At 39.4% G+C, this 27,899-nt stretch overlaps 1 protein-coding gene across 1 annotated transcript; it reads left to right on the top strand.

Annotated features, from left to right (window-relative positions):
- The first annotated feature begins 8,644 nt into the window (after positions 1-8,644).
- On the top strand, positions 8,645-27,660 carry DRG1 (developmentally regulated GTP binding protein 1). The gene is made up of 9 exons (XM_019754303.3): positions 8,645-8,802; positions 9,635-9,758; positions 10,580-10,755; positions 17,877-17,946; positions 19,888-20,057; positions 22,273-22,403; positions 23,550-23,717; positions 23,980-24,102; positions 27,285-27,660. The coding sequence occupies exons 1-9, from the start codon at positions 8,761-8,763 to the stop codon at positions 27,382-27,384; spliced, it is 1,104 nt and encodes a 367-aa protein (XP_019609862.1). The 5' UTR covers positions 8,645-8,760; the 3' UTR covers positions 27,385-27,660.
- The last annotated feature ends 239 nt before the right edge of the window (positions 27,661-27,899 follow it).

The raw sequence follows: 27,899 nt of genomic DNA, 5'->3' as shown, positions 1-27,899 counted from the left end.
TAAATTGATTTTTCACCTAAAAATAAATTGTCATGTATTTGCTTCCTAGAAAATATAAAGATATTATGCATTCTTTTCTACTGTTACCCTACTGATGGACATTGGGTTATTTCAGGCTTTTTCTTTTTTGTAACCACAAACAATATTGCCATAAACATTCTTGTACTATATAGGAATCATAGAACAGATTCCCCAAAGTGGGAATGCAGGGTCAAAGGACATGAATGTTTTAAAATTTAGTAAATGTTACCATCTTATTTCCCAAAAGGATTGTAACAATTCACCTTTCTAGTAGCAAGGAATGAGAGTACCCCCCTTTCCACATTCTTATTAGCACTGGATGTCACTTCTCTGTTTTTATCAATACCACAGGAACCAAATGCTATCTCATTTTGTCTCTCATTGGAATTTCCCTTGCTGGTAGACATGGTAAGCAGTTTTTCATATATTTATTGACTATTTGGGTTTCCTCTTCTTGGAATTGCCTGTTCATATCCCTTGCTCCCTTCTCTGTTGAATTGTTTATCTCCCCCCCCCCCCCAATTATACAGGCTTTTTTGTATAGTAGGAATCGTAAATCTTTGTCTTTCATATGTGTTGTAAATATTTTTACCAATTGGTCATTTGTTTCTTACTTTGTTTTGGGTGTATCCTGCAGTCCAAAAATATGTCTTGGGTTTTTTTTGTTTTTTTGTTTTTTTTAAGTTAAATTTGCCAGTCATTTCCTCTAAGGCCCTTGGGTTTGTCTTATTTTGGAAGGCCTCTCTCGAGCAGTTTTATAAATGTTTTCCTAAAATTTCTTCTAATATTTTTAATTGTGGCCATTTAAAAAAGATTTAATGTTGTACCATTCTACGTAACATGTAAGACTCTTACAACAATATAATTCCACTTACACCTCCAGTATTTTCCCTTGTGCCATCATAGTCTTGTATTTCATGTGTCTATACAAACCTCACAATACAATATTTCTGTTTTTGCTTTAACCAGTCAGTTGTCTTTTAAAGAAAATAAGAAAATATAAAATATAAATTTTCCAGTTATGTTGAGATATAATTGACATATAACATTGTGTTTAAAAAATAATGTAAAAAATATTTATCTATGTGTTTATCATTTCCAGTGCTCTTCATTCCTGACTGCAGATCTGCGTTCCACCTGGTATCATGTCCCTTCCGCCAGGAGAATTTCCTTTTAACATTTCTTACGGCTGGCAATGAACTCTCTTTAATTTTTGTTTATCGGAACATGTCTTTATTTCACTCTCATTTTCTAAGGATATTTTTACTGGATAGAACTGTGGACACGTTCTCTATTTTAGCACTTTTAAGATCTTGCCCCAGTGTCTTCTGGCATCTGTTTCTGATGAGAAAGAAGTGAGTTGTCATTGTATCTTTTTCCTCCTGTATATAAATGTATCTTGTTTTCCTCTGTCTACTGTTTAGATTTTCTCTTTAACCATGGTTTTTAGCACTTTGAATATTATGTTCCTACGTGTGTGTGTTTATTTGTATTTATCTTACTTGAGATCTGCTGAGCTTCTTAGATCTGCAGGGTGATGTTTTCTGTCAAATTTGGGAAATTTTGGCCCTTATTTCTTCACACAGTTTTTCTATCCCATTATCTCTCCTCCCCCTCTGTCCGGTATGTTACAGTTTGGTACTGGCGCACGGGACATGAAGACTCTGTTCATTTTTATCTCCATTATTTTATCTTTGTTTTTCAATTTAGATAATTTTTATTGATCTTTCAAGTTTATTTAAGCTTCATGCTGCATTCTTTGATCTTTTGTTAACTTTACTGGGTGAATTTTTCATTTGAGATGTAGTGCTTATCTGTTCTATAGATCCCATTTTTTATATTTTCCATTTCTCTGCTGAGATGTTCCCTCATTATATCCATTTTTCCTTTAAATCCTTGAACCTGTTGATAGTAGTTGAGTTAAATCCTTTTCTGCCAATTCCAATATCTAAGTCCTCTTGGGGTCTTTTACTATTGACTTTTCCCCTAGATTATGTATCTCATATTCCTTCATCTTTGCAAGTGTAATAATTTTTTATGGTTTGGTACACATGAATGATACATTGCAGGGAGTCTGGTTTTGTTGCATTCTTTTCAAGGGTTTTGAGTTGTTTCTTTTCTGATAGGTGGTTAAATTATTGATAAAGCCTCTTGTTCCTATCAGGTTTGGTTTTAATTTTGTTTGGAAGATTTCCTTTTGATTTTGTCTTTGGTCCTAGAGCATGGCCCTTACTCTGGGACTTGGTCCTTAATCCTAAAACATGGCCTTTTGGGGGTCTCCACTGAATGCCCAAAATGTTTAGCATGTCCACTCTGGCTGGGCTTGAACTCCATCCAACATGTTCCATACTGAGCAAACGCTGGTATATCTACTCAGCTCTCAGCCTTGAGCTAAGCCTCATATCACAATGTCTTACTCTGTACACATACTGTCCACAGCCCAGCCTTCTTTGGCCAAAGACTCCAGAGGAATTCCTGTGTAGAAACTTCTGCCTCCTTCTAGCCCTGTTGTGCTACTCCCTCCTATTCTGTACCCTGACCTGCAAATTCCTGCTGCTTCACCAGCCCCAAATATTGATTTCTGCCTTTTCTGCTCAGGAAGACAACTCCTTTGCTTGATTTCCAGCTCTCTCCACTGTAGTTGGGAAATTGTCCCCAGGCAGAAAGCCAGGACAAACATGGGGCTCATCTTGTCTATTTTCCTTTTCTCAAGGTTCAGAGTCTACGTGTATGTTGCCGGTTTACCAGGGCCTGAAAACAATCGCCTTTGATTTCGTCTAGTTTTATAGTTGTTTAGAATTAAAGGATTGGTTCATCATCAGTGGAAGTCCTACTTTCTGTCTTTTTGTAAACATTTTTTTAGAGGTATAACTGACATATAATACATTGTACATATTTAAAGCGTACAATTGATGAGTTTTTATTTATACCTCTACCTGTGGAACCATCACCACAATGAAGAAATGAAGATAATGAACATATCTATCACCTCCAATTTTCCTCTTGTTCTTTAAGATTGAAGACATCTCAGCTGTAAAACCATCTGAACCTGGTGTCTTCTAAAATGATTGATACTTTTTCAATCTCTTTTGCAGCTATTATTCTATTTAGGCCTTCTTTCTCTTCTTGAGGGTATTAGCGTATTTCATTTTTTTTGCCAGGAATTTATTTCCCCTAGATTTTAAAATTATTTGGTATATAGTTATACACATAGCCTTTTAGAATTCTTTTAGTTGCTATTGTTGGTGGTTATATTCCCTTTCTTTTTCATGATTACTGTTTATTATTATTTTTTTCTTCTATCCTTTACTCCTTATTCAGGCTAGCCAGGATATTTTTTCTTTCTATTTTATTGGTCCTTTCAAATCATTTCAACTACTTTGACAAATTGTTATTTTGTTAATTTTAGATTTAAATTTTTAGAAGTTTCTTTCTATTTTATTTTGGTTTACTTGTACAATTTATTTTCATTTTATTGTACTAATTTTTAAATTTGAATATTTAATTCATTCATCTTTTTTTTAAATGATAAAAACCTTTAAGACTACATAATTTCCTCTGAGTATAGCTTTAGCAGTATTCCCATGGTTTTGGTATGAAATGTTCTTTCCATAAAATTATAAATGATTTGAATTTTTACTTTTTGTTTTTATTTAAGAGAGTGGTTCTTATTTTCCAAGTGATTACATTCTCCTCATATCTTTCTTTGTTGCTGATATTTCATTTTATTGGATTATGTTCAGAGAGTACAGCCTATGTAATCTCTACTATTTGGTGTACTTGGAAGATTTAAAAAATATTCTCGCATTTTTTAAAACTACAATTCAATAGTTTTTTAGTATATTTACAAGGTTGTGCAGCTATAGCTACAATCAATTTTATAACATTTTCATCACCTCAAAAAGAAACCCGTAACCTTTGGCAGTCATCTCCCCACAAAGTCCTAGGCAGTAACTAGTGTACTTTCTGTCTCTATAGATTTGCCTGTTCTGGACATTTCATATAAATGAAAACATATAATATGTGGTCTTTTGAAACTGGCTTCTTTTACTCAGCAAAATGTTTTTAAGGTTCATGCATATTGTAGCACATATCAGTACTTCATTCCTTTTTATTGCTAAATAATATTCCATTTTATGGATATACATATTTTATGTATCCATTTGTCAGTTGATAGACATTTGGATTATTTCCGTTTTTTGCCTATTATGAATATTGCTATATTCCTTGTCTTTGCAATTATCTGGCCTGTCTTTGATCACCTAGCTATCTATTTTCACTTTTTTTTTTTTAACCTTTGTCACTTTGTTTAGGTGTTTTCTTCATATTTAAGATCCAGGTAGATATTTTAAAAATCCAATTTGACAATCTCTGTTTTTGAAAGTGGAAGTCAGCCTGTTTATTGTATGATAACAGATATAGCGGATGTTATTCCCTTCATTCTACCATATGTTTACTATTCTACTTTATTATTTCCGCTTTCTCTCTTTCCTTACTTTTGCTGCCTTAATCACATTTCCCTATCCCTCCTGTTATTTCAGAAGCTCTACTATGCTTTTCAATTCTACCATGGCTACCTTCCCATTGCTAACATCATAATCAAATGTATGTTTTTTTTTTATTAACATGCCACAATTAAATAATGACTAAGGCTTTAGAGAACAGTTATTTCTCTATTTCCCCCCACTCTCAATGCCTCCATTTTGCTAAACTAGATAGGCATTTCTAACCCAGTGTTTTAATTAGATTTCTCTTTAGTTCATTTCTTCTGTCTTTTTTTTTTTTTTTTTTAAGATTTTTTTAATTGGGGAAGGGGAACAGGACTTTACTGGGGAACAGTGTGTACTTCCAGGACTTTTTTCCAAGTCAAGTTGTCCTTTCAGTCTTAGTTGTGGAGGGCGCAGCTCAGCTCCAGGTCCAGTTGCTGTTGCTAGTTGCAGGGGGCGCAGCCCACCATCCTTGTGGGACTTGAGTTGAACCGGCAACCTTGTGGTTGAGAGCCCACTGGCCCATGTGGGAATCAAACTGGCAGCCTTAGGAGTTAGGAGCACGGAGCTCCAACCGCCTGAGCCACCGGGCCGGCCCATTTCTTCTGTTTTGAGCATACTTACTTAGAACAAACAACATAAGTTTTTTGGACATTTTTACAACTTTCTCAGAAGAAGCCTAAGGAAGGAAAGTGAATTATCTTTTAGCAAAGTACAATTTTGCATGACTGGTCATGCTGATCATATTCCCGATCTCAGGAGGATGAGTAGGATGTGTGTCAATAATCAAAAATAATTTTCTATTTTGGGATGTTCCTAGCATATACAGTCTCAATCCATCCCACTGGCACTTGTGGAAACTACAGATGTGCACTGTGTTTCCCTCTGCCCTGCTTTTTGCTTATCTCTCTGGAATGGTTTCTCTCTTCCATCTCCATCTTCCCAGGCCCATCTCTTCTAGAAGCCTTTTCTGACCCAAGCCAGATGGAAGCGCACAAGATACCTCATTTACATCTCTTTTGACACTTACCTCATTGTGCTTGTATTACTGAGGTTTGTGTATTTGTATATCTTCACCCCTCTCCTCTTCTCTTGGGGTGTGGGGAGGTATCTTGTTTTTGTATCCTCGGTTTTTAGCACAGTCCCTGGCACATAACACATACTGAGATGAAATGACTGAGGTACTAGATGGGTCAAGAAATCACCCACTTGAATGACAGAAAAAGCAGACTTTGATTTAGTGAAGACTTTTCGGCACTTTTAGTTTTTGCATCTATGAGACAAAGTAGTTATAGAGAAGAACTGTCTTCATTGTGCCGTAGATAAGCACATTCTTGAGAATTCCCTTTTTAAAATCAAAACATTTATCACTCACTAATGGTATTAATAACTGTCCTTCATCTAGGTCTTCCCACTCCCTACTGCTACAGTATCCTGGGAATTTTGATGTGTTTAGAAGCTAAACTTAAAAAAGTGGCAACACGGTACATTGTTTTGTACACTTGAAACTAATAAAAAAAATACACATAATGTGAAAAAAAAAAAAGTGGTAACATGGATTTTTCCCCCCGGTAGCATTATCCTGTTACTTTTCATTGTTATCAGCCAACCAGACCCAGCTGGTTTAGCTCTCAATTACTGTGGTGTCTTTAATAAGGAATAAATGCTCATTTAGGAAAACAAAAACTACATACCTTTTCTGCTTTTTCTTTAAATTTTTTTTTCTGTCTCCTTGCTTTTATTTCCATTGGTTTAATAAATATGTTTCAAGCGCTTGCTGTAGCTGCCCTTGAACTGGTGCTTCAGACACATCCTGCTCCTCTCTCATGGGCTCAGGGGTTACTGGGAAGTCAGACGAATCAACAGGCAGAGTGATTGTACTCTGATGGGGTGAGAACCTGTGACTGGGAAAACAGGGAATCCTACTGAGCCAAGGAACGCTTCTCAGAACTATACAGATCAGAAATCTATGAGAATGAGGGAGACTTAGCCAGCTATGGGTGGTGAAAGGAAAGGGTGGGAGGATAATATACTGAGCAGAAAAATCAAGTGCCAGAGAACATTCACATACTTGAAGAAGTGTAATTACTTCAGAGTGGTTGGAGTGTCCCAGCAAGAAATAAAGCTTTTCTGTTTCATTTACTTTTTTTTTTTTTTTTTTTTTTTAGAAACACAGTTGGCAAGGCACTGTGATTTAGCCATATGGCAAAACAGGCCCGCTGTTCTGGTTAATACCAAGCAGACGTCGGCTAGCTATGGCTCTTAGGAACTTAAAGCTTAAAGGCCTGACCTTGGCCTCCCAAGCTAGATATTTCTTAAGTGCAGGGACATTGTCTGATTCACTCTCTGCTCTGTCCCCGGCCCTGGTACAGCGCCAGGCAGCAGTCAAAGCTCAGTAAATATTCATCAGATGAATAAGATGGCCACTTAAGACCCTGGGGGAGATGAATATTACCCTTTGGCACACTCTCGACTGCTTGGGGCACCCAAGGTGGGTCTTAGGGTGTCTTTGAGCAATGAAGTAGTTAACTTAGCTGCAGGTCTCGTAAGACAGATTTGCTAAGGAGAACCTACTCACAGAGCAGTGATGCCCTTGATATTGTCAGCCAATTAATTCCTTAAGTACTCCGAGTTAGGAAAGGCCTGCTGATTTGATTTTATCTGTCTTTTAAGACTGATCTTTGATCATATCCCATTCCAGCTGGACTTCCTCTCCTCTTCTTCCCTCCTCCATTACTGATGGTACGGGATCTAATTACCTCATCACCCCTTAATTTATTTATGAAAGGGCTGAGGTTAAAGAAAAGAAGAACAAAACTCCTGGGCCCTTTGGGGATCTTGGGTAAAAGCTTTCCTTTCTCTTTTCCCTCCCTGATGCCCAATAAAACCTCCTTTTCTGTCTCTGGCAAGTTGGAATTGTTCTTACTTACAAATTTAAATAAATAAACTTCCCTCCCAGGGCTGAGTGGAGGCCAGCCATGTGGGTAAGCTTGGCCTGCCACTCCCAATGGATCAATCAATCTATCAACAAGAATTCATTGATCCCTCAGGAAGCAGATTTCAAAACCAGCACATAGCTCCTGGACATCCTGGCTTCTTTTTTACAAGACACTTGGGGAAGAGGAGTGTTTTGAAATTTTAAATTTTATTATTACTCAAATATTACATGGATACATTCACCTTTTAAAAAAAATTCCAACAACACAAATATGTGGCGTAACAAGTGGAAGGCTTTCTCCATTTCCTCACATCCCATCCCACTGTTAAGAGCTTGAGGTTGTATCCTTTTATTCAGACCTTGATGTACACCTGTATAAACATCTTATTTAAAAAATAACAAATGGAATCACAGCGTAGGTACCGTTTTTCTTTTTTCCTTTTTTTTTTATCAGTTAAGACCTGGACATCGGAGTAGTCAGACCACACACACCTACGTTTACATGGCTGAAATAGTATTTAATAGCATAGAGGGACCATTATTTACTTGTTTCCCTATTGATGGGCGTTAACATAATTTCAAAATTTTCAGTATTACAAGCTAGGTTGCAAGTACCGGTTCTCTAGGAATTATCCATTTAACCATGCATTTACTGTGGGCTCACCATGTGCCATGCACTCGGGATTAGGGGTAAACAAAACAGACACCTAAAAACAGTTTGAGAGATGGAAAAGGGGTTATTTTCTTTTTCCAAGAGGGGGAGACAGGCTGAAGATCGTTCTCTACATCAACCCAGGAGGCCGAGGAGTCCGCCGCGGTGTGTCCTCAGCTTGGAAAGGGGCTCCGGGACCCGTAAGGTGGTGGCGAGGAAGCAGGGTGGAGAGCACAAGTGCGCTTTTCAAGAATGCCCAGGGTCTGAAGGCTGCGGGGCTGGAGGTGCTACACACAGCGAAGAGCCGCTCAGCGCACATCAGAAGCTCGGCGCAGGTCCAGCGGGGCAGGGCGGGGCCGAGCAGCGCGCGACCCTCGGCGCGCTCGGGAAGGTACGGACCAGAGCGGCCTCTCTGGCCCCCGCTCCCGCGGGCTCTATGACACCGCGTTGGCTAGCGGGACGGGGCGGGGTTGCCTGAGGGGGAGGAGACTACGCCACACTATGGCTCTCGCGGTGAACCTGGAGCGGAGCTCTCTCGCGAGAACTAAGGAGTACCGCGCTTGCGCACTGAAGTAGCGCTTGGTGGCTGTAGCAGGTCCGTCCGCGGGTGTGAAGGGAGACAGTAAGTGTGGAGGCCACTGCGCCCCCGGCAACTCACCACCATGAGCGGCACTTTAGCCAAGATTGCGGAGATCGAAGCCGAGGTAATGGGCGCAACTGGCGCTTCACTCTCCTTCCGAGTGTTCTTTCTTCCGCGGCGTTGCTCCGGGCTGAACTCCTTTCAGCAGCATCGGGCCCCACATTCCCCGACTCCCCTCAGCCCGGACCCGCTTTCCCCGATTCCCCCCTGCCCGGTTCGGCGTTCTCCCACTCCCCTCCTCCTGGGACCGCGATCCACACCCCTGCACCTTGTTTGGTTCGCTCTTCCAGTGTTCATCTTGTCCGAACGTTGTTTCTCTCAGATTTTTCTTCCTTTTTTTGTGAGACAACGAATCCTGTTCCCCTACTCGAGCCCTCACTGCTCACGTACTGCAGTATCTTTCCTTATCATCCTTCGAAACCCCCACCTTCCCCAGTCTCTAGTTGGATGACTCCCTTTCCTAAAGTATAGCTTCCGGGAAAAGGATCTAGAAATAAATTGACATCTGTGGTAGCTGTTGATTCCACCTGGATTAATGTGTGGTGCTATTGCCTGAAGAGCTCTTTAAACTCGGCGAATTGGTGGCTGTCAGATGGGGCATGCCAGGACAAGCAGTAGAAAGGGAATTAGCAGATGAGTTTTAGTCTTATCGGTGGTCATGTCTCTCCACGGGCCTCAGTTGTTTGCTCTGTAACGAGGTGAATGAGCTGGGTGATGGGAAGAATGGATTTTTACTTTTTTTTTTTTTTTTTTTTTAAGTCTGACTGAAATGGGTATACCGACATTAGAGGGACCTAGGAAAAAAACATTTTTTCAGAGCTGGGGGGGGCATTCATTCTGGATATTTTACCCTGTAGGAACTACTTCTGATTATGGCTGTGATTCTTCCCTTACAGATGGCTCGGACTCAAAAGAACAAGGCCACTGCACACCACCTAGGGCTGCTTAAGGCTCGCCTTGCTAAGCTTCGCAGAGAACTCATTACTCCAAAAGGTGGTGGTGGTGGTGGGCCGGGAGAAGGTTTGTGTTTTTCGTCAACATTTTTTTTTTTCTGGTGTAATTTCTACCAAAATAATATAGGCATAATGGTTTAAAAATAATTTTAAAATTTCTATCAAAGTATTTCTATCAATTGTATTTTCTAAGCCTAAATTCTTGAATTGTGTTTATTTTATTTTATTCTGCTGGCTTCAAAGACAAATGAATACTGTCTAATTGAACTAGGGTTTTTATTTATGTATATCTTATACTGATCCAAATAGATTTACGTTGGCTTACAGAAATATATAAACATATACAATCAAAAAGATGGAAAAATAAGTAAGGATATTGATGCAAAGAGAAATGAAGATAGGAAGAATAAGTTGAAGCCGAGAGAGAAGGTTAGGATCGAGTAATGTCATAAGGTGTGTGTACTTCCTAGAGAAGGGCTACATATTTGACTTTGAACGTGTTTCAGCCATTGTAAAAATAAATACATAAATAAAACCCAGTTAATCACACAGTTCCCAGGGTTTGTAAGACAAAAAGAGAAACCCATTTTTAAGATGAGTTGTCATATATAATATTTGAGCCTTAAATACTGTGGGTACTAGAAAGGTGTATAACAATTTTAAGTGGTAGAGGCATAAAGCTTTTATGTCAAACACTCTGTTAAACATTGTGAATTCCTATGGGGGAATTTTGTATGCTTAAGTTCCACTCTAGAGGTAAACTATAAAAAATTGGGGAGAAATAGGTCCTAGAGAGATATGCAGCCAGAATGTGAAAGGAATTACGTGAGTCTCAATACTCCCAGAAATAACTTTCTTCCTCTTTTTTGATATTTATTGATACTTTAGGTTTTGATGTGGCCAAAACAGGTGATGCTCGAATTGGGTTTGTTGGTTTTCCGTCTGTGGGGAAGTCAACACTGCTCAGTAACCTGGCAGGGGTATATTCGGAGGTGGCAGCCTATGAGTTCACTACTCTGACCACTGTGCCTGGTGTCATCAGATACAAAGGTGCCAAGATCCAGGTGAGTCAGGCCTGCAGGCCAAGGAAGGGAAGAAATCTGTTCCTTAATTCATTTGAAAAGTATTTATTAGGAACTTCTTATATGTCAGACCTGACCTTTGATCTATCAGACCCTCACTGTCTAGCAGGGAAGATAAAGTAGTAAAGACCATACTACAGTGGGATAGTACCTATGAAAACGCAGAGCAACAAGGGGCTACTTTTTCATCTGAATATTGGGGGTGGGGGAAGGCCAGGTAAGACCAAAAAAGCTTCATGTAGAAAGTGACAATGGAGGTGGGTTTTGAAGTTCAAACAGAATTTCACCAGCTAGAGAAGATAAAGGGCAATTTCAGGGAGCTGTCATGGTGAACAGCCTACTATAGTATGAGCTTAGGTGTGGGACAGGGAGTATTTGTAACTGAATCTGAAAAGGTAGGTTGGAGCTGAATTATGAAGGGCCTGTATGCCTGCTAAGGAAGTTGAATTTTATTTTGTACACAGCTAATAACCATTAGAAACTTTTAAATGAAGAAATAATATGATCAGATTCTTTTTAGAAGATCGTTCTTATCTGTAAGGCCTAATGAAGTTGGTGTCCTGAGAAGTTCTTAGAAAGATGATAGACTTGGGGCTTCCACATGAGGAGTCCCCTTGGCTGTGAAAGAAGGTATATGTTGAAAGAATGGAACATATTCTTGTTGGCTGCAAAGTTCTGAATTCCATATTTGAATCTAGGCTAAAGCTTCCCAAACGTTCTTGGTTCACTGCACCCTTAGTGTCTCAGTAGTTATTTCATGACACCTTTTCTTGTCCAGTAATTTTTTATGGTGCCCCAAGCCAAAGTAAATCACTAATGGTTCTGTTTGTAAAATAGGTCCAAAAAGCATAAGTACTTATATCCATATAACGAGTTATTTACTAATGGGATATGTATACTGTTGGGTACCACATAACTTCTCAAATCTTGGAAACAGATTAGATACTGCCACATTTGTTTCCTTTTCCACATTGGCTTTTTGTGTGGTGCTTACTTTTTACCATAGCAGCCACGGAAGTCCAACTTCCCAAAGATTTGGATCTGACATAATTGAAAGCAACGTAGTAGAATTTAATATTGAAATTGTGAGCTATCGAGCTAGTATTTCCTTCAATGCCTGACAGAATTTCTGGTCCTCGAGGCGTCAGTGCTCTGTGGTGTTAAAATCTTGTTGCATGTCGGCCTGTGTGCACGTGTGCCGACATGGCCTCAAATGACTATACCCAGCAAGCCCAAAGCTATGGGGCTTACCCCACCCAGCCTGGACAGGGCTATGCCCAGCAGAGCAATCAGCCCTATGGACAGCAGAGTTATGGTGGTTACAGTCAGTCAGCGGACTCTTCCGGCTTTGGCTAGAGCAGCTATGGTTCTTATGGACAGACCTAGAACGCAGGATATGGCTCAACAGGTGGCTATGGCAGTGGCCAGAGTTCTCAGTTGTCTTAGGGGCAGCAGTCCTCCTAACCTGGCTCTGGCCAGCAGCCAGCTCCTAGCAGCACCTTGGGAAGTTACGGTAGCGGTTCTCAGAGCAGCAACTATGGGCAGCCCCAGAGTGGGGGCTGTGGTCCCGTCTGGTGTGGTGAACAACAGCAAACCTCTAATCCTCGTCAGGACTACGGACAGCAGAACCAGTACAGCAGGAGCAGTGGGGCGCTTGTGGCGGTAACTACGCCCAAGATCAGCTCTTCGTGAGTGGTGGCAGCAGTGGCGGTGGTTATGGCACTCAGCACGAGTGGTGGGGGGGTGGTGGCTACGAGGAGGCCAGGAGGACCGAGGAGGCCATTCCCGGGGTGGTTACAACCGTGGCAGTGGTGGCTCTGAACCCAGAGGTCATGGAGGTGGCCATGGAGGCAGAGGTGGCATGGGAGGAAGTGACTGTGGTGGCTTCAATAAACGTGGTGGCCCTCGGGACAAGGATCCCGTCTTGACTGAACAGGATAATTCAGACACCAACGCCATCTTTGTGCCAGGCCTGGGTGAGAATGTTACAGTTGCGTCTGTGGCTGATGACTTCAAGTAGATGGGTGTTATGAAGACAAGTAAGAAAATGGGACAGCCTGTGATTAATCTGCATGCAGACGGAAACAGGCAAGCTCATGGGAGAGGCACTGGTGTCATTTGATGACCCAGCTGCTAAAACCGCTCTTGACCAACCAGTTTGATGGTAAAGAATTCTCTGGGAAGCCTATCAAGGTCCATTTGCTACTTGGCAAGTAGATTGCAATTGGGATGGTGGCAGTGGTCGTGGAGGCCGAGGGCAAGGAGCACAATGGGCCGTGGAGCCTGTGGAGATGGTGGCCGTGGCCGGGGAGAATTCCCCTGTGGAGTGGTGGTGGTGGAGGACAGCAGCGAGCCGGGGACTGGAAGTGTTCTCCAGGTGAGAACATGAGCTTCTCCTGGGGTGTAAGTCCCCTAAACTAGATGGCCCAGGAGGGGGACCAGGAGGCTATCATATGGGGGCTAGTTCTGGAGATAATGGTCGTGGTGGCAGAGGAGGCTATGGTCGGGTCAGCTACATAGGGGCTTCCAAGGGGCCCGGGCTGGTGGGGACTCCAGGTGTGACCATAGACAGGATCACAGGGAGAGGTCATAGTAGCCTGGTTCTTGAGGTTCTGGAACAGCTTTTCTTCTTTACCATCTTACCCTCATTATTTTGTAACCTACAAGTTCTGATCACCCATGGATTCTTTGTGTCAGTCTATGTAATTGTAACCACATCTGTGATTAAAAACCATCATTTTAGTTAAAAAAAAAAATTACTGTTTCTCTTGAAAATTTAGAATATCCCATGGCACCACTAAGTTCTCGGTGGTGCCTCAAGAGTGCCTGAGCCCATCATTTGGGAACTATTGGTGTAGGCATTTGTTTTCCCTCTTACTGAGCTACACAGTGAATTGTGAGGTGCATTCATGCTTCTTTATTATAGAATCTGAAGTAGGGCGTACCAGTGTCCTAGTGTTATTTTCAGTGGCCTTTTTTCATGCTGATTAGGTGCCCATGCAGAGACTGTGTTGGGACATGTACCTTTCTGTCACTCCACGTCCAAATGGATATAAGAATGATGATGCTTGGGCATATCTGGACCACTGCTTGGTTCCATCTGGTTTCAGAGTGTGTTGATAGTCCCAGCTTTAGCAGCTCAGAGAATAAATAACTTCTTTCCTGCTGTGATCCTAGTGACACTTCTCTCAGGGCTTCTGAGAAAAGAGCTACTTAACCCCTCTCTTTCCTTGTCTTTCCCACAAAACCTTAATTCATGTCAGTCTCTCCTGACCTTTTAGTTTTGGGGTACCCCCCCCGTTTTTGCATGGTACTTTCTTTTCTGCCTGTATCCTTTGCCTCTGTTTTTCTTTCCCTTTTGACTTTCTCCAGATACCAAGTTAAGTAAGCACACTAGTAGGTGTGCTTAACTGGATTAAGCTGACTGCCCTCAAATGTGTTTTTTTTGTTTTTGTTTTTTTAATTTATTGGGGTGACAATTGTTAGTAAAATTACATAGATTTCAGGTGTACAATTCTGTATTACATCATCTATAAATCCCATTGTGTGTTCATCACCCAGAGTCAGTTCTCCTTCCATCACCATATATCAAATGTTTTTTAAATGGCTGTTTTGTGGCAGAGGACTCGTTATCTGTGACTTGGCGGGGGACAATGACAAAGTTAGAACCACTTAGTAAGAGTTATAATGGAGGAGATTTCTGGGTTTTTGTTAGGAAGGAAGATCTTTTAAAATTATGGAGTTTATATTTCACCTTTCCAGGGTCTCTAGGACTCCTATTGTCCTATGTATATAATTGACCTGGCACATTTAAGTTATCTGCTTAAACCTCTAAAGGCATTTGAGTTTGAAGTAGGTTAATATCCAATTCTTAAAATCCTACATTTCCATGATTCAAAGAAATATTTTTTCTTTTCTTACATTTTGGTTGATTATAATATGAAATTCAGGTGTGTGAAGCATGGGCTATTTTTATTGAAAAAAAAGTCGCCACATTTAAATAGTTCAGTGTAACTTTAAAAATATTTCCCTCTTAAGAAAAGCTAAATTTAACTTTCTTTTACTTTTGTAGGGACCTCAATACATTTCCCCTGTGTTTTCAGCTGCCATGGTTAGAAAGTCCTTATTTTCTCTCAGTATAATATTCTCTGTTTCAAATGGTCTTTTATTAGACATTATAGTCACATCCCAGATTTAGGAGTTTTAGATTATCCAGATGGATATTTCTTTTTGAGTTCTTGATAACATCAGGCTCAATATGCAGTAAAGCGTTTTGCTGATGGAATACTTTTTTTTTTTTAAGCAGAAAAGGATTTACAAAGTGGTAGTAGATTACAGAATCTTTGAGAAAGCTGAAGAAATAATCTCTAGACTTAATTTCTAGGAACTGATGATGAACTTTTTGTTCGTTTTTTCAAACGTCTTTATTGAGGTGTAATTCACATACAGTAAAATACACAATTTGCATATAAAATACACAGTTTGATAAGTTTTGACATATCTGTATAATAGTGCAAACGTCACCATGATCAAGATTGTGAGCATACCCCCAAATGTTTCTTCATGCCCCTGCCCTTCTGTCCCTTCTTGTCCTCTTCATCTCCAGGAAGTCGCTTGCCTACTTTTTGTCACTGTAGATTAGTTTACATGTTAAGAGTTTTATATAAATAAGGCCATGTGTAAATAAATATAAATGTACTTTCTTTTTTGGGCTGGCTTTTTTCATTGAGCATAAATTATTTTGAGGTTCTCTGTGTCATTCACCCTGCTGCCCTTAATGTTAACATCTTATATAACCATAGAATAATTATCAGGGATAGATTACCATTGGTGCAATAATATTCACTACAGACCTTATTTGAATTTTTACCAATTTATCCACCAATGTCCTTTTTCTTTTCCAGGATTCTATCTGAGATCATCCCATGTTGCTTTAGTTATTTCTCCTTATTCTCCTGTCATCTCTAATAGTTCCTCCTTCATGACCTTTACATTCTTAAAAGAATATTGATCAGTTAATTTGTAGAATGTTCCTCAATTTGGGTTTGTCTGGTGTTTTCTTATGATCAGACTGAGATATGTATTTTTGGCAAGAACAGCACATAAAGGACATGTCCTTCTCAGTGCATCTTGGGATTCACGATGTCAGTATGTCTTATTGGTGATGTTTACCTCTGTCAGTTGGTTAAAGTGGTGTCTGCAGCCTTTCTCTACTGAAAAGCTATTTTCTTTCTTTTTGTGGTAATAAATATCTTTGGGGATATATTTTGAGAAGAGGCAAATCCTGTTTCTCAAACTTGCCTGCTAATTTTAGCATCCATCTCTGGATCTTACCTGGAACCATTAATACTGTGCTTCTTGCCTAATGGTGGTTCTCTGTCTTTCTCTTTCTTCTTATGTCTATTAATTGGAATTCTACTGTATAGAAGAGCTGTTCATTCTCCCCCATTTATGTATTTCTTTATTTATTAATTTGTATCACGGTGGGCTCAGGGGTGTTTATTTTATGTTATGTGTTATAATCTAGTACTACCATTATTTTATTACTCAAATTGTTCCAGCTTTGACCATTGGGAACTCCTTCAGAATGGCTTCTGTGTTCTTTCCATAAGCCTCCGTCTTCTTGTGAGTACTTCCTTATTATTTTCAGGCTAATCTTATATTTTCCCTGCCCCAGCCCTGGAATCAGCCACTTCTGAAGGAGTTCTAGTTCCTTTTATTGGAGAATGGTATTTAGAAATCAAGATCTGGTTTCCTTATTACTCCCCATGTAGCCTTTTAAATCAATATAACTAAAGTTTCCAAGTCAAGGTAGGTGTATTGAATATAAATGATCTTTTTTGAAAGAGAAAGGGAAAACATAGGTCACTTTGACTGATACGTCATATCAATCTTAAAGGAGGCAGTGTTGTTTATTAGGATGGAAGGAATAGGGAGGAACTTTTGAGTAGATTCTGGAATGGAAAAATTGAACTGTCTAAGCACCTTCTGAATTAGTTCTTTTTCACTGTGGTTTATTTAATGTGAAGTATGTTTCTATAATGTTAGATATGCTTATAGCAAAGTTTGGTTAGTTTTAAACAATGTTTTGATAAAGTGCAACTCTGTTCCCAGTCCATTCACGTGGATAATTCAGTATTGACCACACAGTAGACCCTTGGTATTGTCAGATTTTACATGCTGTCTTAACTGTTTTTGACAGACTCTTAAGTGCTTAAAACTAATAGTTTGTAATTTTGTTGAGAGGTGAATTTGAATCATGTACTATGGAGTTGGTTTTGGTATTCTCATCATTAGATGAGAATACCACACACACTGTGACTTGTGTGAAGTTTTACTTTTACTGCATTTCCTGGGCAATTGAGCAGTCATTTTCATTTGGGGGCACACATCAGGTTCACCCATGGAGCCTTATGAAGTACAGATCAGTATCTGAACCCTACTTTGGCCTTTCCAAATCAGAATCTGCTTACATAGCTGTGTTTCTAATGGTTTTACAGGTGATTTCTCATGTGCTCGCGTAGTTAAGAATGACTACAGAAATTTTTGTGATTGGGGATTTAAAGATCTCAGTATGTATCACATGTGAATATCAAGATCCAGCTATTATCTATAGTAAGGAATTTGTGTGGAGGCTCAACGTTCTGAAGAGTGGGGGATATTGAAAGATATTAATGTAGAATAATGGATTTAGCCCCCAAAAATGTGGGGTATAATATTTGATTTGTTAGGACTATGACTTCGGGCAAGTCACTTAACTTCTATCTATGAACTCAGTTAATGTCCTTATCTCAGAGTTGTTAGGCATTTTAAACTTGATAAAGTATATCAAAAGCCTGTAGCTGACATTTTATTTTTTATTTTTTTATTAGAGTTTATTGGAGCTAAACTGATGACATATTCTGGGGAGTAAGATCTCAAATCCCCTGTAGCTGACATTTAGAAGATGCTTAGTTAAATTAATATTAATATACTCATAAGGAAGATTGGATTTGGGTCTCCTAAATTTTGGATAGTTGAGAAGTAAACCATTCTATTTGATCTGCTCAGATTTATAACCATTTTTTCCTTTTCTCACCTTCCCCCTGTCTTTAATCTTGCAGCTCCTGGATCTCCCAGGTATCATTGAGGGTGCCAAGGATGGGAAAGGTAGAGGCCGTCAGGTCATTGCAGGTGAGTGGTCCAGGGCCACCATCCTGGGATATCATCCCTTTACCAGGTATTGTTCCTTTAGATGGGGACTGTGGGCTTGGAGATGACACCACAGTGAAGGGCATAGTTTTACCTGAGTTCTTACCAGAATGGAACGTCAGAACTTGAAGGGACCTCAGAGAGTAATAGTCCAGATCCCCATGTGAGGAGAAACAGTAAGGACAGGAGAAGTGAAGTGCTTTTGTCCAGTGTTGCACTGTTCATGGCAGATTTAGAACTAGAACTCTTCTTTTTATTTAAAGTAAAATCTTACAAAAGGCTAATCACGAATTGCAACAATTTGCCACCGCTCCTCACCTCACCTTCAGTTACTCCCCATTGGCAACTATACTGTCAACTCTTCAACTGTTCCTTCTGCTACTTACCTTCATATTTAAAAAAATTATATTGCTATTTCATAATTTTAGATATCATCTATTTGTTTATTGTGGTAGAGAATTAGCTCTCTTATATGCCATACCTTTTTTCCTAGTCTTTCAAAGAAGTTATATCACAATTTTTAATTAACTCATCAGTTGTGATTTACATGAGTATGTAAAAACTATAACTTTTGGTCAATGCTGAGATAAGTAGTAATTTATGACTGGGTTTTTTTTCTCTTGAAATCTGTTTTTGAAATTTGTTTTTCATGGAATTAATAATTGTCTGTTGTTTCGTTTTCTGTGTTTGCTAATATTTTTTAAATGTTCCAACAGATCAAGTGCCCATCAGCCGTCATTTTTCTAGATACTTAAATACAGTTCCCAAAATAATCTTGCTGATTTCATTCTCTCCCCCCAACCCTGACACTATCCTTTGTCTTCGTGGTTCAGTCTGGATTGATTGCTTTCTAGACCAGCACTGTCCAGTAATGGAAATATTCTGCAGTAATGGAAATGATCCAGATCTGCGCTGTCCAATAGGGTAGCCCCTAAGCGTGTGTGGCTGCTGAACACTTTAAATGTGCCTAGTGCACCTGAGGAACTGAATTTTAAATTTTATTTTAATTTAAATTTAGCCACAGGTGGCTAGAGGAGTCTGTATTGGACAGTGTAACCCTAGACTTTTTACGTGGCTGTCATCGTGAGGTTTTCTTCTGTGTTCTTGTATGGGATCTTTTATTTCCTAGAGTCAGTGTTTTACTTTTTTTGGGTTATCGTTATCTTTTGCTGAAGTACATTCTTTAGTAACTCCTGAGAAAGGGTCAATTAAATTAGAGGTAAATATTTTTTTTTTCATGTTTGAAAGTATTTTATTCAACCCTTATACTGGATTATTAATTTAGCTGTTTTATATAATTATAGGTTTCATGTCATTCATGGGTGAATATCAAAAACACGCTAAATTAAAAGAGCCAGGCGCAAAAGACTATATACGTTTTGTTTGAGTCTATTTATATAAAATTCTGAAAAATGGCTGTGGTGACAGAAAGCAGATCGGTAATTGATTGAGAATCAAGGGGAAGACTGATTGGATGGGGGCGGGGCACAAGGGAACTTTTGGAAATGATGGACATGTTCTGTGTCTTGATTGCCGTATTGGTCACACAGGTTTTTTTGTTGTTAATTATGCCTCAATAAAATTGACTAAAATATACTAAGCAGATAATTTTGTTCTTTTGAAGTTCTTACTGTTTATAATCTTTTTAAACTCAGGAATTTAGGTTATTGCTCTGACTTGTTTTTCTACTAGAAGTTGACACAACTTCTAGATACACTAGTAGAAAACAAGGCATACATCGCAAATTGACTTCTAGCATAAATCTTTGTAATCTTAAGAACTTCACGTGTGTCTATGTATTTACAAAAAAATCCTTTGTCTCTTAAGTGTAGGAACTCTGCTCCCCCTCCCACTTTTGAGTATTTGAATTAGTTAAGTCTTTAATGAACTTTGAGTATAATTTTTTTTTTTTCAATTCTTCAGTGGCCCGAACGTGTAACTTGATCCTCATTGTCCTGGATGTCCTGAAGCCCTTGGGACATAAGAAGATAATTGAAAATGAACTGGAAGGCTTTGGCATTCGCTTGAACAGCAAACCCCCCAACATTGGCTTTAAGAAGAAGGATAAGGGAGGCATTAATCTTACGGCCACTGTAAGTGGAGAAGGTGATATGGGGCAGGCTGCTGAAGAAACGGGGGTGGGGAGTGGATTGAGGTACAGGGACAGTGACATTTAGAGATTACACGACTTCTAGCACTAATTGAGGTAACAACAATGACCTTGTAATGACTGACAAGAATCAAGAGTAGAATAAGAGTCAATCTCAAACTTAACTTTACAACTTAATTTCCTCTTTTGGGTTTTCTATTTGGGGTGATACGGGAGTACAGATCAATCTTAGGCTTGCATGAAGTAGATGGCTGCCAGTATCATGTTTTTATTCATTCATTACAGATTAATAGAGCACCTACCATGGGCCAAGCATTGTTTTAGGCTCTGGGGAGTGGATGGAAGAGGGAGCAAAACAGATCAAAGTCCTTGCCCTTATATCTTAGTGGGGAAAGTAGCAAACAAAATTGAGTGAATATAGTACATTAGATGATGATTAATCAAAGAACAAAAGTAAACTAGGGAAAGAAGATGGAGACTTTTGGTGGGAGGGTTGCAATTTTAAGTAGGTTGATCAGAGAAGTCTTCACTGAGGTGACAGGAAGGAATGAACCAAACGGCTATCTAGGGAAAGAGCGTTTCATGTAGAGGGAGCATTCATCGCCCTGAGGTAGAGCACGCCTTTGTGTGTTTGAGGAACAGCAGAGTGAGCAAGTCGGAAGGAGAGTGGTAAGAGATGAAGTCATTGCACAGGGCCGTATATGCTTTCACTTTGCAGGAGCTGGGTAACTGCTGGTTGGGTTTACCAATCTATGGAGTAAACATGACTTAGGTTTCAATGGACTCATTCTGGCTGTTTGTTGAGAACAGACTGAAATGGATTATGAGCATTCTTAACAGAAGTGAAACCATTTAAGAGGTTATTGCGATAACTCAGTCAAGAAATGATAGCTTCTTAGACCAGGATTGCAATAGTGGAGGAGATGAGAAGTGGTTGATTGTGGAAAGGTTTTGAAAATAGTTGGTAGGAATTACAGGGGTATTGGATGTGGGTTGTGAGAGATAGAGATGACTGAGTTTTTTTTTGTCCTGAGCTAGAAAAATGTACTCTTATTACTAAAATAGTAGGACTTTGGGTAGAATAGGTTTGGAGAGGAAGGGAAAAATCAAGATGTTCAGTTTAAGATGCCAGTTAGTCATCCAAATGTTACTGTCAGGCAGGCATATGAGGACTGGTCTGGGCTGGAAGGATGAGGTTGGTGGTTATCAACATTAAAGCCACGAGTTGAGCTGAGATCACTAGGAAGTGAGCATAAATAGAAAAGAGTTTCGAGGATTAAACCTTGTGCCCCCCCCCCCCCCCCCCCCAAATGGTTAGAGGTTAGGAGATGGGAAGAATCAGTAAATAAGACTCTCAGACAAAGAAGGAGAAGGAAAACCAGAAGAGTTTGGAATCTTGGAAGTCAAATAAACAAAGTATTCCAGATTGGAGGAGTGGTCAGTTTTGTCAGATGCGGCTTCTAAGGCATATAATCGAGGACTGAGAATTTCCTGCAACACTTAACATTCTAGAGGTCCAGACGATTAGAATGGCATAGGTTTAAGCTGTCCTGCCCAAAAGATCCTTCCTATTCTGCCATAATGTTTGAATTTGAGCATTCAGTATTCTTTCAGTATTGGTTTGATGAGGCTGCCATAATAAAGTACCATACACTGGGTGGCTTAAGCAACAGAAATTTATTTTCTCTTAATTGTGGAAGCTAGATCTCTGAGATCAAGGTGTGAGGAAGGTTGGTTTCTTCTGAGCCCTCTGTCCTTGGCCTGTAGATGGCCATCTTCTCTGCGTTTTCACTTGGTCATCCCTCTGTGTGTCTATGTCCTAATTTCCTTTTCTTGTAAGGACACTAGTCACATTGGATTAGGGCCCACCCATATGACCTCATTTTAACTCAGTTACCTCTTTAAGACCCTGTCTACAGTCACATTCTGAGATACTGGGTTAGGACTTCAGCATATGAATTTGGGTAGGAGGGTGGACACAATTGGGTAGGGACACAATTGAAGCCCGTAACACCTTCCTTAGAGTTTGGAAAGATTTTTAAAAAGTATTTCCTACTAAAAGGCAGTTACTCTTATCCAGGATAATAGTCTTTAGAAATTTAGTTCGCACGTTAGCTAGGATTATCCGTATACATCAGTAGATACTTTCGAGAGATTTGTTGCTCTCCGACCAGTCATTGTCTTGTATGCCCATTCAGTGCCCTCAGAGTGAACTGGATGCTGAAACTGTGAAGAGCATTCTGGCTGAATACAAAATTCATAATGCTGATGTGACTTTGCGTAGTGATGCCACAGCAGATGACCTCATTGATGTGGTGGAAGGAAACAGGTACGGGCCGAGGGTGCAGTCTAATGCCTGAGTTCGAATTTGAAGGCACTTCCTGGAACAGCATTGGATCTGAATCTGGCAAACATTGATTCTAACTCCAGTTGTGCTACTGTCTCAAATAATAATAGACCTTGGTTTCTTTAGCTGTAAAATGAGGGGTTGGTCTTGATTTCCAACATCCTTCTTTACATCAAAGATTATGATGGTCAAATTACTCATTTCAGGTACTTGCTGTGAACTAGGCTGCCCCCCAAGGTCTGTCTCATATGATAGTTGAAGAGAGTAGGTTCTCAGTCTTCTCTCCCAGAATTAATCTATCTGAGAAATCCTATAGTCTGTCCTATAAAACTCAGAGCAGGCTGGGTTTTGTCTGTTCTCTCTAACCTAAGAGTATGTACCTGAAACCCTATTCCATGAAACATTACTATTAATATTTGAAATTGAATAATAATTGAAACCACTGTTAAAATTATTCTTGGCATTTGGATATAATATTTTCTAGTTGCTTTCCTGTTCATTTGTTCCTATTTATTGGATTAATTTATTTGATCCTTATTTGAAAGCAAACAAGCCACTGCTTTGAGTTAGACATTTTCTAAGTGAGGCAATTGAAGCCTGAGAGTTTGTGGCCTGCCTTTTTACTAATAACCTGAGCTGCCATACTGATTGGACATTGGGATTGTGACATTGCTAGATGCTGTGTTAAATATTTTTTTACTCATTAAAAATTATGAAATATATTATTACAAATATACTTACATTCTTAAAACAACTTTGTGGGAAATTGACTCTAAGACGTGTCCAGGGGCATAGATCTAAAAAGTGACAGAGCTGGGAGTAGATTCAGTCTGTGAATCCAAAGCTTGTGTTCTTTCCACTGTAGCATGTTCTGTCAGTCGTTAGCTGAATTGCTGGGACTAGGGCCTGGATTTTGTTATAATGCTTTTCAACCCATAGTTCACCTTTTGGATGTTCTACTTTATTTTGGTAGGAAGCTTTTTTTGGGGGTGGGAGTTGATCTGCCTCTTATAATCCCTTTTGGGAGTCTCTGATTTGGGGGTTCTGGGTGAGGGGTTGCCGACAATCTAACTGACAGGCTTGTCTACAGTTCCAGGTTAATGTCCTGTTTTTCTCCTATTTCTGTAGAGTTTATATCCCCTGTATCTATGTGTTAAATAAGATTGATCAGATCTCCATTGAGGAATTGGATATCATCTATAAGGTACCTCACTGTGTACCCATCTCTGCCCATCACCGCTGGAATTTTGATGACCTGTTGGAAAAGATCTGGGACTATCTGAAACTAGTGAGGATGTAAGTCTCAGTGGATAGGGTCATATTGCTGTAAGAATTAAAGCAGACTGTCCTAAACTGATTTCCTGTGGAGCTCATTAACATAATCTTTTTGGAGATATAAATAAACTCCTATCATCTGCTATGGCATATTGAGGGCATTTTTTCCCTCAAGTTCGAGGTTATCTGGGTCTGATCTTCTCAGGGGTGATGGAGGGTTGATTTTCAGTCAACACATGAAACGTTTCAAGAAGCAGACAACCTATGCTCCTTCTCGTTCTAGTTACACCAAACCCAAAGGCCAGTTGCCAGATTACACATCCCCAGTGGTGCTGCCTTACTCCAGGACCACAGTGGAGGATTTCTGCATGAAGATTCACAAAAATCTTATTAAAGAATTTAAATAGTAAGTATCATGGGTATGTGGCACCTATTTTCCCTGTGAGCTACTGAGTCCATTAACTAGAAATTCTTACGATAACGTTAAAGAAATCGGGCATCAGGGAGGCTGCTGAAATGCTTGTTCGGTTAGAACTCTGCAATGTCTTCTTAAAACCATGTGAAGTTGGAGCAGGAAGAGCTCTAGAAGCCTTTCGTCAGGAGGGCCGACAGTACAAAGGGCTCTGATTTTCTCATTAGTCCATCTTCCTCTTGGCAAGCACAAATGTTAATTCTTCCTGCCTGTATCCAATATAATGGAGTACTGAATCCCTCCTAAACCTTAAGCATGGGTAAGCCGCCCCAATCTCTTTCTCATAGTTTTCACTGCTGACAGGGCCTACAAGCAATGATAGCTCACTAGCAATGAGCGTCTCATTATTTATTTATGTTACTTTTAGCATCTTATTTTGAACTGATTTTAGATTTACAGAAAAGTTGCCAAAAATACTTCAGAGGGTTTCCTTATATCCCTCATCCTACATCATCAGTTTCCATAACCATAGTATGGTTTCCAAGAACAGAAACTAGTGTTGGTATATTACTTGAATTTTTTGTGTTTCAGGAATTACATAGCATTTAGTTGTCACTTCTCCTTAGTCTTCCAGTGTTCCAGTCTCCCAGTAATATTTCCTTAGTCTTTCACGACCTTGACAGTTGAAGAGTATTAACCAGTTATTTTGTAGAATGTCCTTCACTTTGGGTTTGTCCAGTGTTCTCTCATGATTGAAGTGAGATGCATTTTTGGTAAGAATACCATAAAAATGACGTGTCCTTAGTGTATCATCACAGGATTCATGATGTCGATGTCACTTGATGGTGATATTTACTTTGATCATTTGGTTAAGTTTGTGTTGATTGATTTTTTTGGTTCATTTTAGCCTTCCCCTTTTTCTTATTTTTAACTTCTTTCTCCAACAGTGAGAAACCTGGCTGTTATTGTCTATAATCTACTTATTTAATTCTAGTGTACACATAAAGTAGTTCAGAATTGCAATCAATAATCCTGTGAGAAATATTTTAACTAACTGGCTTATAATATTTATGAATAGCTTTTCATCTTTAGAAGCTGAAATTTTAAAAATTCTTTTAAAAACAAAAGAAGAAAATAGAAAATAATTGTAAAAAATCAGGGAAGCATAGAAATAGTGACATTTTAAAAATACTTGTTTCTTGGGCAGCCGGACGGTTCAGTTGGTTAGAACGCGAGCTCTTAACAGGGTTGCCAGTTCCACAACTAGATTGAAGGACAACTTGGAGCTGATGTGCCCTGCAGAAATACACTGTTCCCCAACATTCCCCGATAAAAAAAGAAACAAAAAAGAAACAGAAGAACTTGTTTCTCATCCTAAGAATACCGAAAGAGTGAAGTTCTTTATTAAGCTTTACATTTCTTTTATCTAAAATAACTATATTCCACACTTAGGTCCTAATTTCCACTATCATCAAGACATTATAATTTGGCACAGGCTTGAATCAGTGGGAGAGTCTTGGGGAAAACTAGACATTTTCGTTTTTCGAATTTTATGGATTTCTATATAGCTCCTGCCTTCCATGGTGGCAGAACACTGTGCAAAGCCTCTAGAATTGTATGTTAACCAGGAAATCAAATGGGGGGGAGAGAAATATTTTGGGGAAGAGACACATCAAAGCAAATAGAATTTTATTTGGTCACTATTTTCCTGTTGGTTTTATTTTATTAAATTATTGCCCAAATAGCATTTTAACTATTTTAATAGAAAAAATTCAGCTTTTGGCCTATTAATTATAATATTTGTCTCTGTGCCATTCCTTCTGTATCCTTGACCTCATGCACAGCACATATCTTTTGATCATTTATAAGTGTTTTCCATGTGTCACAAGATTCATATATATCTTTATAACTATATTTTTCCTATCTTTTGCTACTTTACATAATTTTCTAATCTTCACTCATACATCTTTCCTTTTTTATTTCTTTAATCTAGAAATAGGATTAATGATTATAGCTTTTGATAGATTTTGCTGTATTGCTTTCCAAAAGGGCTGACCCTGTTTACATTGCCATCAACAATATAGCAAGCAGTGACTTTACTTCAGGCATTGAGTATGGCTGGTAAAAACTAGTTTTCTTGTTTAAGATAGTAGACAGGTATTGATCTGGTTTATTAGTGAATTTGAAAACAAATTTTTTTTTAAAGTGTGTTTTTCCAGGACCCATCAGCTCCAAGTCAAATAGTTGTTTCAATCTAGTTGTGGAGGACGCAGCTCACAGTTGCCCATGTGGAGATTGAACTGGCGACCTTGTTGTTAAGAGCACCACGCTCTAACCAACTGAGCTAAGGGGCTGCCCCAAATTTTTTATGTATGTATTTATTTTATAAATAGTGTTATGTGTTTAAAAAGTGAAATCTTAGTGAATATAGATTCTTACAGTTTTGATGCAAAGATGGTATAATAACAATATGATCACCATTTTCTACCGCTTGGGACCTACCTAGTTCTTAGCCTCTGTGAGGCAGGTCTCAGTGTCTTGTTCACCAATTTCCATCACTAGTACATCTTAATATCGGAGACTCATGGATAAAAATTACCTTCATGTATTCTAAGAAATCAGGGGAATATACCAATTATGGTTTCTTGATAGGGAGGGAGGATTTTCCTGGCATGAAGGCTGAGGAGGGAGGCCCTGCATTTCTTATTAATACTCATTGATGTTTCAGTAGATCCAATGAAAAACTGGTATTCTTTAACAGTCTGTAACTGACACTGTGTATGTAAGCATCAATTTCCAATCTGAATTATTTCAGGGTATTTCTCTATAACAAACCCTTGCTTTCTTTTAACTTTAAGCTAGGCTTGTCACACTTCTCATTTGTGTTTTTTTCTTTGACTTTCTTAAATGGGCTCTAGAACAAAAGGAACTACACAACTTCTAAACGTCTTTGCCACTTTGTATGTGAAGGCTCCAGTGTGCCACACTACTGGGGAAGCCAAAGCCTCTGAGCTTTGAGTGTGATTCTTGATTGGGAGAGGGGACCACGGCTGTTGCAGGCCTGTGGCTCTTAAGAGCTGGAAAGCTAAATCTGAGTAGAAAGGTGGCACTGGGGTAGATAGGGAAGAAGCTAGGTGATTATTTATACTGACTATTCTTTTTTCCCTTCCATACAGTGCTCTGGTCTGGGGTCTCTCTGTGAAACACAATCCTCAAAAAGTGGGTAAAGACCATACGTTGGAGGACGAGGATGTCATTCAGATTGTGAAGAAGTGACGCTGCCTCCTTTCCCCATCTGCTGGGCCAACCACTGCAGCTTTGCCCAGGACCAAGCACCCCATCCCAAGCCCCTTCTGGTTTTGGCAGCCATTGGATCAGGATTCAGGGGAGGGAGATGGAGGCACCCAAACTGGAACTTCACTTGTCTTTTTTTTTTTTTTTCCTTTTCCCAGGTCACATTTCTATTTTTTCACTTGTCTTAATTTGGTATCACCTTGTGTGTTGAACTGCATAAAGGACCTGGTTAGGCCAGCTGGCAGCTGGCTCTGTGCAGTTCATGTGTCATTGTCAGAATTTGTTTTGGGATGGATTAAATGAGGATGGGTATGTACAGTGAGGCAGCTGCAGAAGGGGTACTTGGGCGCTTGGTTTTGAGTGTGAAATGGATAAAAATGTGACTGCAATTTTTTTTTCCTAATTTTATTGGGGAATATTGGGGAACAGTGTGTTTCTCCAGGGCCCATCAGCTCCAAGTTGTTGTTCTTCAGTCTAGTTGTGGAGGGCGCAGCTCA

This window comes from Rhinolophus sinicus, chromosome 9, assembly GCF_057876585.1.
Source record: "Rhinolophus sinicus isolate RSI-liver-muscle chromosome 9, RSI-T2T, whole genome shotgun sequence".
Classification (NCBI taxonomy): Eukaryota; Metazoa; Chordata; class Mammalia; order Chiroptera; family Rhinolophidae; genus Rhinolophus; species Rhinolophus sinicus.
The sequence above is the reverse complement of the archived record's forward strand: the minus strand, read 5'-3'. Positions and strand labels throughout refer to the sequence as shown.

Bases quoted from the DNA above. Each gene is read 5' to 3' on its own strand.
- DRG1 (XM_019754303.3), top strand. From the start codon at position 8,761: ATGAGCGGCACTTTAGCCAAGATTGCGGAGATCGAAGCCGAG. The intron at 9,759-10,579 runs GTTTGTGTTTTT...TTGATACTTTAG, and splicing joins TGGTGGTGGGCCGGGAGAAG to GTTTTGATGTGGCCAAAACA. The intron at 23,718-23,979 runs GTAAGTCTCAGT...TTCTCGTTCTAG, and splicing joins TATCTGAAACTAGTGAGGAT to TTACACCAAACCCAAAGGCC.